The 18,530-nt window shown below is 47.2% G+C and overlaps 2 protein-coding genes across 3 annotated transcripts in view; both read right to left on the reverse strand.

The window, feature by feature from the left end:
• The window catches only part of CRMP1 (collapsin response mediator protein 1), a 149,209-nt gene that overhangs the window by 90,500 nt on the left and 40,179 nt on the right, over positions 1-18,530 (reverse strand). For both annotated transcript variants that reach the window (XM_078367546.1, XM_078367547.1), the window contains one exon: positions 2,973-3,213. In XM_078367546.1, coding sequence (XP_078223672.1) covers positions 2,973-3,038 — 66 coding nt within the window. In that variant the 5' untranslated portion in view covers positions 3,039-3,213. The remainder of the gene's footprint in view (positions 1-2,972; positions 3,214-18,530) is intronic.
• C3H4orf50 (chromosome 3 C4orf50 homolog) overlaps positions 1-18,530 on the reverse strand; it is a 126,430-nt gene that overhangs the window by 4,529 nt on the left and 103,371 nt on the right. Inside the window, exon 17 of the transcript XR_013533206.1 lies at positions 3,068-3,213. The gene's annotated coding sequence lies outside the window, so the exon portion shown is untranslated. The remainder of the gene's footprint in view (positions 1-3,067; positions 3,214-18,530) is intronic.

Raw genomic sequence — 18,530 nt, forward strand, 5'->3', positions numbered from 1 at the left:
CTTTTTAACCTAGGAAACAGATTTCTGCTCAGAAAGGCAAGAAAGGAATTGGTCTTACTGAGCGTCTACTGTGTGCAAAGCACCTTCCGTTTCTCATTTCCACCTGTGCTATCAGGGAGAGTGATATTTTCCCCACTAAACAATGGAAGAGTTTGCAGATCAGAGAAAAGGGCTCACCTGCCCTGTGCCCTCAGTGGCTAAAATGTCTAGCTTTGGTTTTGAAATCAGGCCAATAGACCCTGAAGCCAGTCACTCCCATGATGTTACGCCTCTGTCTGGGTTGTGTTCTGCAGGAATGGGATTTGGAATCCTTGGATGTGACCTTACTTATTAGAAAGTAGCATTTTTGAAGCCTCTGCTGGGTGCCTAGCCCTCTGCTGGATGCTTTTCCTTCTCTGCCTCAGTTGATCCTAAGACTAGCCCTGTGGGGAAAGGTGTGGCCCCCTCTCCTGTCTCACGGATGAGGAAACAGACCCCCAGACGCTAGGTCGCCTGATGTGGCCTGTGCTTCTAGTAACGCCCCTTCCCATCCCGACTGCATTCAACTGTGAATGCTCATCATCTCCTTCCATCTTCACGTAATCATGAGGCTGCAAGAGAAGGTGCCATTTCTCCCATTTTCCTCCAAAGAGGAAACTTAGGTTCAGAAAGTTGTCCCAGGTCCCTGGGAGAGACAGGTGGCAGAGCTGGGAGTAGAATCAAGGCTTTGCAGTGCCCAGTTGCATGCAGGCCCTTCCTGCATTCCAGCCATTGCATTGCTTTCTGGCCTGAGACCTTGGGGCCCAGCCACCCTTCCTCCCTGGGCCTCCACATTTTCATCCATAACAGAAGGGTGTTGAGCGGATGAAGTGTCACCAAGCCACAGACTGTGGAACCCAGGCAGGTTTTGCAGTGAGTGGAGGGAAAGGAGTCGGGGCCCTGTAGTCCACTGGCTGGGGTGCCTCTCAGTAGGGAAGGGAGCGAGCTGGCTTCATTCACCTCTGACTGTGGCCAGGAAAATAGAGGCCTGATGCTGTCAGATACAGTGAGTTTCTAAGAGAAGCCAGAAATCCAGATTTGTATATGAAATCTCTTGGTTTTTAAATACCACTTGCTAACTCCAATATTAAAAAATGCAACGTAGGAATATATTTGTACACCTGTGTTCGTAGGAGGAATGTTCACAGTAGCCAAAAAGGTAGAAGCCACCCGAAGGTTCATCAATGCGTGAATGATAATCAAAATGTGGTCCATCTGCACACTGGACTATTATTCAGCCTTAAAAAGGACAGAAACTCTGACACATCCTGCCACATGAACCTCGAAAACATTGTGTTAAGTGAAATAAACCAGTCATGAAAAGACGAAGACTGCATGATTCCACTCACACGAGGTCCTAGAGTGGTCAGATGCACAGAGGCAGAAAGTAGAAGGGTGGGTGCCAGCAGCTGTGGGACAGGGGAGTGGGGATGAGCGTTTAATGAATATAGCGTTTCCAGTTGTGCAAGATGGAAGGTTCTGGAGATGGATGATGGTGATGGCTGCACATCAATGTGAATGCACTCCGATACTTAAAAATGGTTAAGAAGATACGTTTTAGGGTTTTAGAGAAACATGCTTTCTTAACCATTTTTAAGTATCCAGCTCACTGGCACAAAGTGCATTCACAATTAGAAAAACATAAAATGTAAGCCAAATGTGATACATTTATGGGCTGAATCTGGCCCAAGGGCCGCCAGTACCTGCTGTGGACTGGAAATTCTCTAAGGTCTGTAATGTGGTGTGGGGGCTGACTGTTGCCCACCCAGCACTGACCACTGCCCCAGGATCTGTGGACATCTGAGACACCCACGGCCAACTCCATCCACCAGGCCTGACTTCCAGCCACCACCCGTTGTCTCACAGCAGCCAGGGCAGGAAAACATGCAGCTCACTGAGGTTTTCCTGTGCAGCAGCTGGCTCTTCACTACATATTCCTGGGTGGTACTGAGATTTCGCAGGTCCCTGCCAGGCCCCTGGCTGTCAGTATAAGCGGGCCTCACAGCCCTGCAGTTTACAGGGAAATGGTGTCACAGGAAGCACTCTCCTGGATCCCAGCACAGCAAGTGGGCCGTAATGCTCTTTAACCGCCCAGCGAAAGGAGCTGAAATGAGGCTGTATGCCTGGGCACTTTGGGGTGCTGTGGTCAATTGGGTGCAACTCCTGTATACAAGTTGCCTGAAGTGACATGTCTGAGAGAAGAGGATCTCTTCACTTACTCTGGAAGCAAGGAGGCTGGGACTGGAAGTCTTCTGCCTGGCCAGAGCTGGCCCCTCAGTGGAACTTACTCTGGAAGCAACTGGAAGGCTGTGCTACACCCATTTTACAGATGAGGAGGTGAGGTGGATAGAGGCCAAAGGGCAGCCTTAAAGTCAGCAGCAGTTGGAGGCAGAGTTGGTCTCTGGGTTTCCTGAGAGAGTCCTTTTTGCCTAGACTAGGGGTGCTTGGCTACTCGAGTGTTTGGCTACAGTCTCATTTGCAAATCGGATGAAATCCATGCTCCTTCTCCTTAAGAAAGAGTTCACATGCGTGCAAGTTGGGAACTCCACCTTAGCCCAAGCATCTGCAGGAGTTCTATAATATCAAAATAACTACTTCAGTGATTTTTTAAAACCCTGATCCCCTCATCACCCATCTTGGATGGAAGCTATGCGTCCTTACGGCAAGAGTGTGCGCCTGAACAACCGTTAGTGAAGTACCTAAGATGGAGGAAGGCATTTCACAAACACAGCAAGGCCTCTGACGTGGGAAGAATCTACGGTGCTCAGGCACTTTCCCAGCCATTAGCTCACTTGGTTGTCAAAACTGTCAAGTAGGCATAGGACCCTCAGACAGATGAAGAAGAGGATGGTGGAAGAAGGGAGTTATTTGTGCCCAGTGACCCAGCGTCGGAGCAGCACAGCCGACAGGTCTTTGGGTCCTTGGGGCTCCAGACCCGGCTTCCTGCCACTCACCCATGCCAATAAATGTGGGCTTCTTACAGTCAACAGCCATCTCCTGGGTCCCCTGCTTGGTATCATACAGAGTAGAAATATTCCCCATTAGTGACCTGAGACAGGAAGATGGTTGCTTGGCTTATAATCTGGCTCTCTGGAAAGGATCGTGAACCATGAGCCACCTCTTCTCCGTCGGTCCATTGAGAAGGATGTAAATATTTTCCAGCTTGCTGTGTTTGCTTCTGTGCTGTCTTCCTTTCTGCAATGACAAAATCAGGGAAACTGGTTCTTAAAGGGCACATAGCAACCAGAGTGGCTTCTACATGAAGCCAACCACATGTACACACCTTTAAGTCACTGGGAGACCCACTTTAAACTCCACATGTGGTGGACTTATATCATGAGATGTCTATCATACAATTCATCAGCTGCTCTTCAGAAAAGAATCTTACCTTGTAACTAATAGGTAATGCTCTCTTTATTTGGGGTGCTTCACACCCTTGAAATGATATGGAGATTTTATGTAATTAAGCATTCATGCACATTGTGTAGAGAGGGTTTCTAGCTTTCAGGAGCTTCTCAAAGGGGCCAACGTCCAAAAGAAGGCTGAGAACAACTGGAGAAGGAGGAGACAAATTGGGCTGCTCTGGGATGTCTTCATTTTTTCCTCCAACAAAAGGTGGTGGGGCACCTGCTGCGTGGCAGGCTCTGCACTACGCACGCACGGGGGATGTCCTGCTTGCCATCCTCAGGTTACAGAGTGTGACATAGTAATCACAAAGCAAATGCACGTCCCAGGTGCTGCTGTGCAGGAGGAAGACTAACAGTGGAGGTGGGGATAGCAGGAGTTAGTGTCGGGGTGCCAGAGAAGGAGTCTGCAGCCTGTGCAAAAGCCCTGCAGAGAGAGGGAAGAAGCAGGTGAAGCCAGTGTGAAGAAAACAGAGAAGCAAAGGTGATGTGGTAGATGAGCCTGTGATGGCTGGCAGCACGACAGATGCTGGCGTGGACGGAAGTTGGGGGCAGGTAAGGGCTCAAAAAATGATTTTGCAAGGGTGAAAGAAAGGAAGAAAATGAAGGAGGGTGCGGTGGCTCAAGCCTGTAATCCCAGCACTTCGGGAGGCCGAGGTGGGTGGATCACGAGGTTAAGAGATCAAGACCATCCTGATCAACATGGTGAAACCCAGTCTCTACTAAAAATACAAAAAATTAGCTGAGCATGGTGGCACGTGCCTGTAATCCCAGCTACTCAGGAGGCTGAGGCAGGAGAATTGCCTGAACCCAGGAGGCAGAGGTTGCAGTGAGCCGAGATCGTGCCATTGCACTCCAGCCTGGGTAAGAAGAGCAAAACTCCATCTCAAAAAAAAAAAAAAAAAAAAAAAAAAATGAAGGAGGGTGAAAGAAAGACTGTCTGGAGATGATGACATTTGAGCAGTCTTGGAGATAAACAGGAGCTTTCTGGGCAGAGGAAACAGCTTGGGCAGAAGCCAACAAGTATGGGAGAATCAAGGCTGGGAGGGGCTCAGCATGGTGTGAGTGGCGGAGAGTGGGTTTACAGAGCTTAGTTTTCCAAGAAGAGCCTTCATGGAAGCGCCAGAGATCAGAAACATATCTGAGCAATGTGACAGTGTGCAGAGAGGGACCCTAGGAAAATTAAAACCCTGTCTGTGCACAGCATCCCTTTGCAGTTCCACAGTTGCCCCATGACTGATTCCGCCAAGCCAGGCTTTGCTGCAATGCTGGGAGTCTCAGAGCTGGGCAGTGATGGCTCACACACAGCTCATGGCTGCATCCACCCCAAGGGAGTAGGTGCGGAAATCAACCGCAGCATCACCTCGTGTTTCTCTGGTCATGAAGCAAGGTCAGGTCTCACTTGCTCAGGGTATTGTTTGTGTAGGTGTCTTTAGTCTGCTTTTCAAAATGTATTTTTATCTGTCTATAGGTACACAGCTTCAGATCCTTTTTTGGGATAGGAATGAGCAAGACAAAAATAAACCAAATTTAAATCCTCAAAGCTTACAGGATCAATGGTATCCAAACTTATATATAAATCAGAATCCCTTGGAGAGCTTTGTAAGAATTCAGATTCTTAGGCTTAATCTCAGATTTATGAATTCAGTGTTCACGAGGCCGATCTCGGAAATCTGTGTTTCCAATCACCTCCCTGCTCATGCATTAAGCTGGCAGCGGGGAGTCTCATGTGTTAAGCTCATAAGTACCTGGCATCTGGGTACTGCTGCATTGAATGACACACCACTACGTGGACAAAGCAACAAGTTAAACTTGTAGTAGCTGTCACTAGAAGCAAGTGAGTGATCTCAAACACAAGAAGGCAACATTCTTTCCCTACGTTATACATGATAACACATAGATATTGCATTCACCAATAAATTAATGGAATGACTGTTTAAGAACTAATGAGTACTCACAGGGTCACTTCCAAAGCCCATGTGGGACACTAAAAGATGATAATTTCTGATAAAGTTGCATCTAAAACAATCACAGGAATTACAGATACCCAACATCTGACAATCAGCAGATGCAATAAATAGAATAGATCACTTTGCAGGGGATGGGGTAGTAGTTCATGTAATAGGCATTCTAGAACAAGACTTTAAAATATTAGTGATCATGATATTTGCATATATGTTCTATAAATGAAAAATAGAATAACTGATAGAAGACCTCTACAGGCAGGCTAAACAGTAGACGAGACATGGATGAAGGCAGATTGAGCAAATTGAAAGGCAGATCTGAGGAAATCATCCAGAATCCAGAATTCAGCCCAGAGAGATAAAGAGGTGTAAGGGGGTTGGGGGCAGGGGTGCTCTAGATTGGGTGGCTAGTAAAGATCTTTCTGAGAAGGTGACATTTGAGTTGAGACCCAAATGGCAAGGAAGATCCAGATGTAGACAGCAATAGGGCCAAAGGGCTTGGTCATAAGAGAAAGTGCAAAGGCCCTAAGGTGGGGTCAAGCTGGGCAGGAACAGGTTGGCATGTTCAAAGGACAGAAAGCAGAGGCTCCACTATATGAGAAGGTGCCGTGAGGAAGAGGAGAGTGCTCTGCATGGAGTCAATGAGTAGAATCAGCTCAGAAAGTGATGGTTAACAGGAGACATATTTCAGTTAAAGGTAGAGAAGCACTTTTTAGCAAGAAGAGCTGACCATTCACTGATTCACTCACTCATCCATTCATTCATTTGCTTGTTTATTCATTCACTCATTTATTTGCTCATTTTCAAGAACCTATTATATGCCAGGTGTTCAAGGCTATGGAGAATGTTGAGATGAATAAAACCCAGACACATGTCCTCAAGGGCCTCATATTTGAGTGAGTAAAACAGAAAAGCAAGCAAGCTATAATGCCAGAACAGAAGAAATGCGGGTTAACTGAAGTAACAGTGTGCTAAAGAGAGTCAGATAAAGGGTCTGCTTGGGAGAGCTGACTGAGATGTTATGATGGGGTACCTGCAGGAGGCTCACTGCACTGCACATGTGGGGATATCAGAGAGGGCCCCTGACTTTACCCGGTAGGCTCTGTGATGGGACAATTCTATAAAACCACAGCAGGCACTCATACGCCCTGGGGAGTTGGTGGTGACTAGGCTACAGCCTCCCTTCAGAGTCCAGTGGAGGAAGCAAATGTGTGAAGCAGACAATGCTTCACACGTCTCCAGGCAGGGAGACGACCAGGCAGTGGGGAGGGGGAAAGCCCTGGGGTATCAGAAAATGAGGGCAAAAATGGGGACACTAGTCCATGTCCTACTTAGTTCCAGACCTTTGTGAAGACAAGCTCCTCAATGTGAGAACACTGCCCAATAGGAGAGACCAATACGTACGCGAATGCCCTTGACACCATTCACCTAATCCCCAAGGTCATGCAGCCTTTTCTGGGGATGCATAGCAGACATGGGAAGGTCATACTTGGGGACCACTTTGTCACTGCCCTTTCTCTCTCTCTCTCTGATCTGTAAATCAAAGAAGAACCAGCCTGACCTACTTCACAGATTTAAAATGCCTGGAAAGTACAGAATGGGAGTTACGTACTCTGTCAGTCACTCCCGTGCATGGCCATTCTTCCAGCCCAGCCTATGAGCGCCTTTTAGCTAGACCACAGGGACAGTTTCCTAACCAGGTTCCCTGCTTCAGGCTGTCCCCACTCAATCCACTCTACGCAGCAGCCAGAACTCCTGGGAAGCTGATTACATCATCCCATTGCTTCAAACTGCTACGTGTCTTTCTCTGCTTTTAGGATGCAGCCAGGCTTCTTAGCAAGACTTACAGAATATCCTGTCATATCTAGCCCCGCCTACCTCTTCGAGTTTGTCTCTTGAAATTCAAGCCCTCCTAGTCATGCAGGGGCCACGCGACCTCCTTGCAGGCTGAGTACACTGGCCTTGACCACCAAAACCAGGGTTAGGTGCCCAGAGGGAAATAAATCATCCAGCTGTTGACTGCAACCAGATCTTTTGCCCATTTAAAAATCAGATAGCTTGTTTTTTTTGCTGTTGTTGAGTTGTTTGAGTTCCTTGTGTATTCTGTATATTAATGTCTTGTTGGATGCACAGTTTGTAAATATTTCTCCCATTCTACAGATTTGGATGTATATTTGCAACTGTACTTCCAAATCTGTAGAATGGGAGAAATGTATAATTGTTGGAAGTATAGTGTGCAAATATTTTCTCCCATTCTACAGTCTCTTCACTCTGTTGATTCTTTCCTTTGCTGTGCAGAAAGATTTTAGCTTGGTATAATCCCATTTGTATATTTTTGCTTTTGCTCCTTACACTTTTAAAGTCTTAGCTATAAAATATTTAATCCTTATGAATGTCCTCCGACCAATGTCCTTCAACCATTTCTTCTATGTTTTCTTCCAGTAGTTTCATAGTTTGGTCTTCATTTAAGTCTTTAATCCATTGCTGATTTTTGTAAGTGGTGAGAGGTAGGGGTCTAGCTTCAATCTTCTGCATGAGAATATCCAGTTTCCCGAGCACCATTTGTTGAAGAGATTGTTCTTTCCCCTATGTATTCTTGGCATCTCTGTTGAAAATCAGTTGGCTGTAGATATGTGGGTCTGTCTCTGTGTTCTGTATTCTTTTCTATTGATCTATATGTCTGTTTTTATACCAGTACATGCTGTTTTCATTACTAGTGGTTTTGTAGTATATTTTGAAGTCAGGGAGTGTGACGCCTCCCACTTTTATTTCCCTCTCAGGCTTGTGTTAGCTATTTGAGGTCTTTTATGGTTCCATGTGAATTCTAGGATTCTTTTTTCTATTTCTGTAAAGAATGGCATTGGCATTTTGTAGGGACTGCATTGATTCTGTAGATCACTTTGGGGTAGTATGATAATTTTAGCAATATTAGTGGAGCTGGGATTTTAAATGAGATCTGTCTGACTTCATGGCCTATGCTCTTAAGCAAGACACAGAGAAATACAAGTGAAACAACCCCAAGAGCAACTGTTCTTGAGAAAATGTAGACAGCAGGGGTGATGACCAAGGACAGGTTAAACCCAATTCAGCTTAATGTGATTTGAATTGGATGCAACCTGGTTCCAACAGATTTCCTCAGGGAATAGTTAGCATTTCTCACAGGGAATGAAATCTAAAATTTAAGCCTTTCAAAAAGCTTCAGAATTTAAGAATCTAGTCAATCTGCTCCATCTGGTCACTAATTTTTATATTTTAAGTAATGTTTGTGTTTATGATCCACATTATGTTATAAACAGAATTGGTGTGAATTGTGATGCTTTTGATGAACATACTAGTTATTCCAAAGGAATTATCTAGAGTGTGTCTTTGTATAATCAGTTGAGGAAACAGATTTCCAAAGAGAAAATGACCCCACAATAATCACCCCACTCGATTATGGATGAGATTAGAGTGGCCTCCCCTATTCCTCAACCAATGCCCTCTCTGCCTCATCCCCTGCCAGCATTCATCAAGGATCTTCAATGTGTGTAGCCCTGCGCAAGAAGCTTTTTTGGTGTTTGAGGGGAAATAAGATAAAGTCCCTGCTCTCAGGTGCTCTCTCTATTTTTTTTTTTTTTTTTTTTTTTTTGCAGTGGGGCAGGGGATACCTCTCTATTGAATTTGAAAGTAGCACCATGTCCCTATTTGTCTAACAGATGTTTCATCAGAACCAATGGGTTTCTTCCCTTTCTATGCCTTCTGAAGTCTTTCTATATCTTCTGAACTTATGGGGTTTTCTGGACTTGCTCAAAACCAGAACCCCCACATCGAGCATCTGTGGTGGATGGTTGCCCAAACTTGGATGTGTCCTCTGCTGGGGAGCCCACCAGTTGTACCAGGGAAGCCTGAGCCTGCTTCATAGACAGCTCTAACTACTGGGGAATTCGTTCATGAATGAAGTTACAGTGAGACTTGCTAGAATGTGTGTGAAGCCATGGAGGGAATGCTTCACACGCCACTTAAAACCCCGGCAAGGGATCCCGTTACAGAGAGGGGCCTCTCTTCAGTTAAGTGAGCCTGGTTCCCTGGCTGCCTACAGTTTCCTCAGAATGAGAAAACATGCAGAAAGGCCCAGCTTGGTCCGCTTCACCTTCTCGAGGTGGCAGGGTCCATTTGACCTGCCCCAAGTAAAAAGATGAAGAGGAAGCTTGCTGCTCTCAGGCCCTGGTGGGAAGCAGAAATGGAGAACCACAGTGGTGAGCTAGCAAATGTTTAACAACTGGTTCTCAAAAAAAAAAAAAAAACAAAAAAAACCTGATTTCTGGCATTTTTAAATTTCTGTGGTGTAAACACTCCCACTGCGGCTGATTTTAAGCCACTGATGTGTTGGTAAGAGATGCATGCAATTGGCTCTCAAAAGCCAGAAGAGCCAGCTCCAGTCCAGCACTCCACTCGTGTGTGTGTGTGTGTGTGTGTGTGTGTGTGTGTGTGTGTATTTAGGGAAGACATGCATGTAAGAATGAATAAATGCATGGATGAATGAATGAGAGCAGGATACCAGTTTTGAAAAAGTGACAGGAAAGAACTGGAATGAGCAAAATATCTGTATAACTGCAGTAGATAGGCCCTTTGTGAAGAAAATGAGCTGGGATCAGTGAACGAAGCATTATCAGTGTTTCCACCAAATTACTTTCAAGGAAATATATCTGTTCTTGTAAAAGGGTCTGATGGTAAAAGAGTGCACCAGTGTTCCAAAATGCACCCAGGATTGGGTTTTAATTAGGTATGGTAATGTGACAGACATAGAGACCACTGTGTCTGAAAGAAGAATTTATTACTCACAGTCCCCTAGAGGAAGGGGCATGCCACGCCATGCAGGGCCACACAGGGCCAAAGCAGGAGGCAGGAGACAGCCTGGCCCAAAGCCTTAATTGTGGGTTCTGTGGGAAGAAATGGGTGAGGCAGGGGAGGCAAGCATGAGCATGCCTACGACTGGAGAGTTTGAAAATTTTTGCGTGTACCGGGTTATATTTTTGCATGTTCTCTAGTTGTCTGATACCTGGGCCTGGGGTGACATGGAGCAGGGGAAGTGTTGGCTTGGTGTATTAGATAAGGGAGGAGGCTGGAAACCTGCCAGGCTCTGGATTATCTGGCTTGCACGTGGAAGGCATGCTCACAGGGCAGTCATTTCCATCCCTAGGAATTTACTAGCCCTGGCAGGGGCCATTTCTCTCTGGCCAACAAGGCTCCAAGATGGCAAAACATCACAAGCTATAGAAAATAAAACTTTATTAATACAACCAGCTTTGGAACTTACTACCTGTGTGGCCTTGGGCAAGTTACTTAATCTCTTCCTCAGTTTCCCCATCCGTAAAATGAGGATGATAATATCTACCTCATAGGGCTGGTTTAAAAAGGAGATACTCAGAGGCCTTAGCAATGGTAGAGCTAGCATCTGATCCTGGGAAACTAGTGGAAACACCAGACCGTAGCTCCTTGATGAGGAGGATACCATATCCCCAGCGCTCTGCACAAACCCTGGGCAATGGCAGGCAGGCAGTGACTATTCTGGGAATACATTTTAAGCGAGGGTAGTTGGGGTCAGAGCAAGCTCTAGTGTGTAGAAACACCATATACTATGAAATAGATGAAACTGTTCAATTTCTGTGAGCTTCCTAATCACACAAGGTATGGAAAATATAGATGAGATAAAATGCTTTCTTCTCAAAATGCCCTAATCTTTGTTTCAATATCAAGATTCATTAAGGCCATTTTCACTTTCAAAGTTCTTAATATTCTGGTCCAATTGATGGATTTGTTCAGGAGTCGGGGTCCCTCTGAATCTCATTACACTGGGGCTCCTGGTTGTATTGATCCTATTTAGCAATAAGGCAATAAATCGTCCGCAGACGTTGGGACCAAACCTCCAGGCTGCCAAGGGAAAGAATACAGAAAGCGGGCTTTCTTGCTGCATTGTCTGCTTCTAATTTAACCTTTACCACAAGTTTGAATTTCTGAACCAGCCATAAGTATCAACAGCTTTAAAAATGTTTATTCCCTTTGAGACAGTAATTCCATTTCTGAGAATCAGTCTCCAAGAAATAGTCTTCTATGAAGACAAAGATTTATAGGAAATGATAATCATCATGTTATTTATTATGGCAAAAAAAAAAAACCCCCAGCAGCCCAACTGTTCAATAACAAGGATTGAGAAAGTTGTATATTATGTCATCATGAAAAGTCAAGTTTATGAAGACAATGTTAGCATGAAAAATGCCTACAAGACTAGATGAAAAAGTAGGTAAACTTTTATATTGATTATGATTATGAATATTGTGTAGAAACTTACCCACAGGGATAAAAAAGAATATGAGCCAAGAGGTTAATAGTGATTTTGTCTTTATGGGTTTTAATGTTTTCTTCTTTACTGCTTTTTACTATCTTCCGGTTTTTCTGTAATAAGCACACATCACCTAAAATTAATTATCACCGTTTAAATTTTTAACAGCCATATCAGCATACCATGTCCTCTCTTACAAAGCCAGCAGATCCCTCTGAAGAAATGTATGTGACGGTCCTTCTCATTTTTCATTTGTTAGAAAGAGAGAGTATAACGTCCTATACTATACCGCTAAAGTTATTTCTACTTGCTCTCACTTGGACGTAATAACCTTGAGCTTGTTTTACAAGGCTGAGTCAGTAACTTAATGTAGCCTGGAATTTGCTTATGCACACAGAAATGCAAATAAGCCACTTCCATCAAATCAAAAATTAGATGAAGGTGCCATCTCACAGTCTACTTCCCACTTGGATAAATTCTCCTGTGTTTCTAATCAGTTTTAGATTCGTCTCAGTTGTCCGTCCGGTCACTTCCTTGATCCAATAAATAGCTCAGAAAGTAGTTACTCTAAATTCTGCACCTAAAAATATTCTCTTCCGTACACAGGACGGGTACTGCAAATGCCTCTCCCCTGCTTCCGGTTCAACACTCCTCCCAACCACCCTCCAGGTAGCAGCCGGAGGGATCTTTCCAGACCGTAAATCTAGTCCTGAAATATCCCCTTCCTACCTCCACCTGCCTTAGGAGCCTCAGTAGTCCCCAGGACCATGCCGGGCCCCCCTTCATCTTGCCTGTCAACATCACCATTTCCCATCCTTGTGTCCACACACTCTAAGGTTTGATCATATCCAGTTCCTGCCATTCCCAGACACAGCTTGTTCTTATTACCATTATGTGCACTCATGATACCAGGGAAAGACACAGTTCATTGGCCAACCCACAGCCATTCCCAGTTCCGTTCTCCTTTGTCATCTCCTAGACTACGGTTGGGAAGAGGGATCTTGGCTCAGGCAGGAATGACCACAGGACACATTTGTGGGCATACCTGGCCAATGTATGTTGGAGGTTTGCCTTTTCCTTTCTTCTTGGGACACAGTTGTGAAGACTGAAGCCACAGCAGCCACCTTGTGACATGAGGCAATGACACCAGGAAGAAAGGCAGAAATGACCACCAGGAAGAAAGAAACTGAAGACAGTAGTTCTGTATCATGGAAAGCAACTGAGTGGTCGGTGGCAACATCAAGCTACCAGGCACTTCAGTCTCCCCGATAAGTGCGTAATAAACGTGCTTGTTTCAGTCGGACATGTCCTGTTCCTTGCAGCTAAGTGTCTCCTGTTTGACTCACTGTTCCCTCACAGGAGGCGAGTTCAGTGCCTGGAACATTCTAGAAGCTCGGTCCCGGTTACTTCCCTCTCTTCTTTTTCCTGTGTGTTCCTTTTAGGCTGCACTTAACTGCTGGGAAGTACACTGTACCTAGAACCATAGATTTTACTGAAAGACCAGGTTTCGCGTCTGCATGCACAATTTGGCTGCTTGTAAAAGGAACCAAACTGAAGTTGCCTAGGCAAAAGTGACACTGGAAGGCGAGCCTAGTCCTGTAACAAGGGATGAGCGTGCAGCCACCACAGGGCAGAACTCGGCTCCACACAGCAGTGACCAGGGACCCAAGCACCACCAAGAAGCCCTGCCACCTTCCTGCTTCACGTGGGCTGTGACTTCTTTCTTATTCTGCCCTGGCTTCCCTCACTGGGCAGGGAACAGATGCACCAACAGCTCCTAGTTACTCTGGAGTAGGGGGTACCATGCAGAGAGAATCATAGTTTCAGAGTGAAGAATTCCCATCTCCTGGCCTGGATTAGGTGTCTGGCTGTTGACCAAGCAACTAGGAGAGGGGTGGGGCTTAACCACAAGGAGCAGAAGGCCCTGGGTCCCTGCCCACCACAAAGAAGGCTGGGAGCCAGGACCTGCCCCCAGAGCTCAGGTCCCAGGCACTGGGTTGTTCTCCCTCACATCACGGCCCCCTCTCCGCTCCCCTAGGACACAGAGGAGAACCAGGTTGCCTTCAGGGCAGGGTGACTCACCCAAGGACAAAGCTGGTACTCTGCAAGTGCCTAAAGCTGCCTGTCTTGGATTGGGCTCCCTCAAAAGCAGAGCCTAAGACCCGGGCAGGAATGCAGGTGGTTCATTTGGGAGGAGATCCCAGAAGCAGGCGTGAGGGAGTGAGGAAGTGAGACGGGGGGCGGAGAGGGCAATGTCCAGATGGGTATTGAGGTCATTCCTGCAGGAAATAGGGTCACAGCCCCAAGAGCACTTCTGTGAAGTGCACAGAAGGCCTCGAAGATCTTCTTAGAGGACAGGAGCCTCTGCTTGAGGCGGGCGCAAGGGGAGTCTGACCTTGCCAGCAGCAAGGCCCTGCCACTGACGGCAGAGGCAGGCTGGGGATGGTGGCACTGGGCCCCAAAGGCATCGTTATGTAGACTGAGGAGGGCATAAGTCCAGGGCTGCTTTTCCCCAGAAGTTGGAAGTTTCCCTGGTTTGACACCAAATTAGTCAAACCTAAGTAAAGATTTGGCCAAAGGAAAGTGGACCCAAGACTTCCAGATCACCTACATCATGCCCCCCACGTTTTTTGATGTAATTCTCAAAATGTGTGAATACTGTATTCTTACCCCCATGTTATAGATGAGGAAACTGAGGCTCAATAGACATTGAGTAACTTGTTCAAAATCTGAGAAGATGTACTCATTCACATACCCCTGTTCAGCCAGCCTGGGGTTGCAAAAGCTAGACATTTAAAATTTTTAAAATAAAATGTGTTTGTAAACCATAACTGAAAAATATTTAACAACCTCAAGCCATTGATGCAAGGGAGCTGGAGGATTTCGATTCCTTTTTTTTATGACAGTCTTGCTGTGTCAGCAGGCTAGAGTGCAGTGACACCATCTCGGCTCACTGCGAGCTCTGCCTCCTGGATTCAAGTGATTCTCCTGCCTCAGCCTCCTGCCCCAGCCTCTCCCGAATAGCTAGGACTACAGGCACAGGCCACTGTGCATCACTAATTTTTGTATTTTTAATAGAGACGGGGTTTCACCATGTTGGCCAGGATGGTCTCGATCTCTTGACCTCGTGATCCAACCGCCTCAGCCTCCCAAAGTGCTGAGATTACAAGCATGAGCCACTGTGCCTGGCCAATTCCTGTATTTCTACTGAAAGCTATAGTACGTTTCTTTCTCAAGCCTTGAAAACACACACCCAACCCCAGAAGGCATTTAATTATAGAGCACTCCAGCGTTTCAGCTGCGCCCGCCCTGGGTCCTGGTTCACACAGGTCATTAGGAGTCATCCTGCCTTCGACTTCCATAAATCATCCCAGGCCAAGCAGGGGCCCAGGCAAGAGGTGGTGTGCAATTGGCGCAGAGTGCAATGAGATGTGGCTGGTCATTCATCAGGCAGCCGGGGACTGGCCCGACGCAAATGATGACTAAGAAAAATGATTCTAGGGCCCCGAGGGTAAAGCAGGTAATGAAAGGGCAACATCTGAGAAAGAAACTGCACTGTCACTTCTCTGTCAGGAAGCTCCGGGAAGAAGCCCCCAGGAACAGTAGCCCCCAAAACTCAAAAGTCAACCACAAGGAACAAAAGAGAAGGCGAGGTCATCTCGTACAACCCCCTCCCACCGCAGCAGGGATGTGAGCTTCAGTTATCTATCACACAGCAGAAAGAACGTTTGGCGGGTTCAAATCTGAGCAGCACAATTCACAGCTCATGTCCCTTTTCACAGATGGGGAAGAGGAGTCACAGGGTGGGAGGGCCTCCCTCAAGCTTATGGATCTATTCTAGAAAGCAGTGCTCCTGGAATTCCAATCTGGGAAGAGCCACATTCCTAACTGGTTCACACCGTCCTTTGGAAATAAAATAAAAACAACCCAATGTCCTCCCAGAGTTAAGTATTTGCAAGTGGCTTCAGTGGGCTCATTCACTGGTCATGAACTGTGCTCCTGGTCCAGGTCAAGCCACAGTGGCTGCAGCCCAGAGAGGAGTGGAGCTCAGGGCTGTGCCTGGTCTGGGCTCACCTTGTGATTTTCAGAAGGAAGCTCTGAGGGAAAGGAGAGAGCAAATCACATCTTAGCTGGGGCTTATAAATTGACTTTTGCTGCATCCAAGATCCCAAAGGTACAGTAAGGAAAATGATGACCTCTCTCAGCCCTGCTGCATTTAACTACTGTGCATCCCTTGCAAGTGGGCCCACTTCAGAGGTCACCTAGCTGGTGCTTCTCAGCCTGGAGGCATGCCAGAACCCCCGGGAGAGCTTCTAAAAGTGTCCATCCCTGGAACACTCCAGACTAAACGAATAGAGCCTCCTGGCGGGGGACCTCAGCATTGCCATCTTTTTAAGCACGCCTCTCCCAGGTGATTCTAATGTGCAACCAGGACTGAGAATCACTGGTCCAGACTGCATTCCTCTTCACCGATTGGGAAACTGAGACCCAGAGGTGTCAAAGGGCTTGCTCAAAGCTCGGTGCTTCTCAAGAGCACGTGTTGCTATGGCTTCTGGTTGAGACAGACATGGCTCCCTCTTTCCCAGGTGGGACATTGCTAGTGGTAGTGGGGAATGCTGGGGTGCAGGGCAGCGTCAGCTTGCAGGACTCCTCTCTCATTCAAGGCCCCTGGCTGTGCCATTTCTGGAGCTGGCTGTGCTGCCCCTGACTGAGGGGCCTGTTTCCAGTTCAGAGGATGCCCCAGGCTTCAGAGTTGGCAGATCCAATGCCCAGTTTCCATGACTACCACAGCTCAGGAAGGTTCTAGAGGTCTGGATGAACTCACTTGGAATGTGTATCAGCTTCCAGGTGACACACCAGATCTTCTTCCCCTCACTCCCTGTAGGCAGTGGACTGAGGCAGGGGCAGTGGGTTCGGGGGGCACACCATTTCCTAGAGGGGGCTCAGCTGCCTCATGCCTCAGCCGCCCCACGGAGACCTGTAGGAGGCCGTGTAGACAGCATCTGACAGGAAGGTCTCCCTGAGCAGGTATCAACAGAAGCATGGGTGGGGAAGACAGCTGCTGCTCCAGAACCTCCCTTCCAACGCAACCACCCTGACCCCACAGCGTCACAGCATTGATGCCAGGTCAGCAAACGCCACGCTGAAATGCTGAGCAGTCAGGCTTTCTCAGGGCTCGCTGCTGCAAACAAGAGTTGGTGCCCCCCAGGCCCTGGAGGGACCACACCAGCTGAAACTGCTGCCATGGCAGAAAAGAAAATGCTCTCCCACTGAGCTCCCACAAAGCCCATGCGGGAAGATGCTTCACCCGAATCAACTCTGAAACACGGGTTTCCTCAGGCATGGGTGGCCCTCCATATCCGTGGGATCCACATCTGTGGATTCAACCAACCAGGGATTGAAAATATTCAGAGAAAGCTTAGTCTGTGTTCAACATGCACAGGCTTTTCTTGTCATTATTCCCTCAACGACACAGGATGACGACTATTTACAAAGCATTTGCATTATACAAGGATTATAGTAATTATAAGTACTTTAAGTAGGTGATCTGAAGCACATGGGGATGTGCATTGGTTATACGCAAATGTCATGCCATTTTGTGTCAGGGACTTGAGCATCCTCGGATGTGAGTCTCCTCCGGAGGCACTGGAGACAATGCCATGCAGACACCAATGATGACTCTGTGTTCATTAGTGCAACTGCAAAGCCATTGGGAGCTCAGGCTCGGGAACCAGACATCCAGGTTCAAATCCCACCTCTGCCACTCACTAGCTGTGAGATCCTGGGCAAGTTAATGAACTTCTCTGTTGGTCCACTCTAGAGTTGGTGGTGATGATGAAGTGAGTTGAGGGGTGCCTGGTGCCTATAACGGGGCCTGGAACATTGCAGGTACCGTCTCCATGCTGGTTGTGATGATTATCTCAGCTTGGAAGATGAGGGGAAAGAATAAATACTGCATTTTGTTTTTTGTTTCTGAGATGGAATCTTGCTCTGTCACCCAGGCTGGAGTGCAGTGGTGCAATCTCGGCTCACTGCAACCTCTGCCTCCCGGGTTCAAGCAATTCTCCTGCCTCAGCTTCTCAAGTAGCTGGGACTATAGGCATGTGCCACCATGCCCAGCTAATTTTTGTATTTTTAGTAGAGATGGGGTTTCACCATTTGGCCAGGTTGGTCTCAAACTCCTGATCTCAGGTGATCCACCCATGTCGGCCTCCGAAAGTACTGGAATTACAGGTGTGAGCTGCCGCATTGGACTAAACATTGCATTTGTTTCTTCAAGGACAAGTACCATGACGGTGGAGCAAAAGCAGACACCTCCATGCTCATCAACAACCACTGACTGCAAAGGCGTGCTGTGAGCTCCGAGGGGTACCAGATTTTGGGCTCACTAGTACCCCACGGTACCAGATTTTGGGCTCACTAGTACCCCACGGTACCAGATTTTGGGCTCACTAGTACCCCACGGTACCAGATTTTGGGCTCACTAGTACCCCTCCAGGAAGACGCTTTGTGGCTCTTACTGAACCGGCTACTTGCTCAGCCGTCCAGGTCAGGGCAGAACAGCTGAGCCCACTTGTAAGGTGCTTCCAGGAGTGTCAGGAGCAGCAGACAGCAGAACTCTGACCACAGTTGGGATTTCTGTGGGATGCAGCCTGCTTATCTGAGTGACCTGGACACCTGAGCAAGCAGCTGGCCCAGGAAGAGCCACACAGCATCCCAGGCATAGTTCCAGCTCCTCATCCATTGCTGGGCCATTCCATGCTGAGAGAGAATCCCGGGGTATGAGCAGCATCCTAGTGGGGATGTTCGGTTGCCTGCGATAGA

Source organism: Callithrix jacchus, chromosome 3 (genome assembly GCF_049354715.1).
Source record: "Callithrix jacchus isolate 240 chromosome 3, calJac240_pri, whole genome shotgun sequence".
In the NCBI taxonomy this organism is placed as follows: Eukaryota; Metazoa; Chordata; class Mammalia; order Primates; family Cebidae; genus Callithrix; species Callithrix jacchus.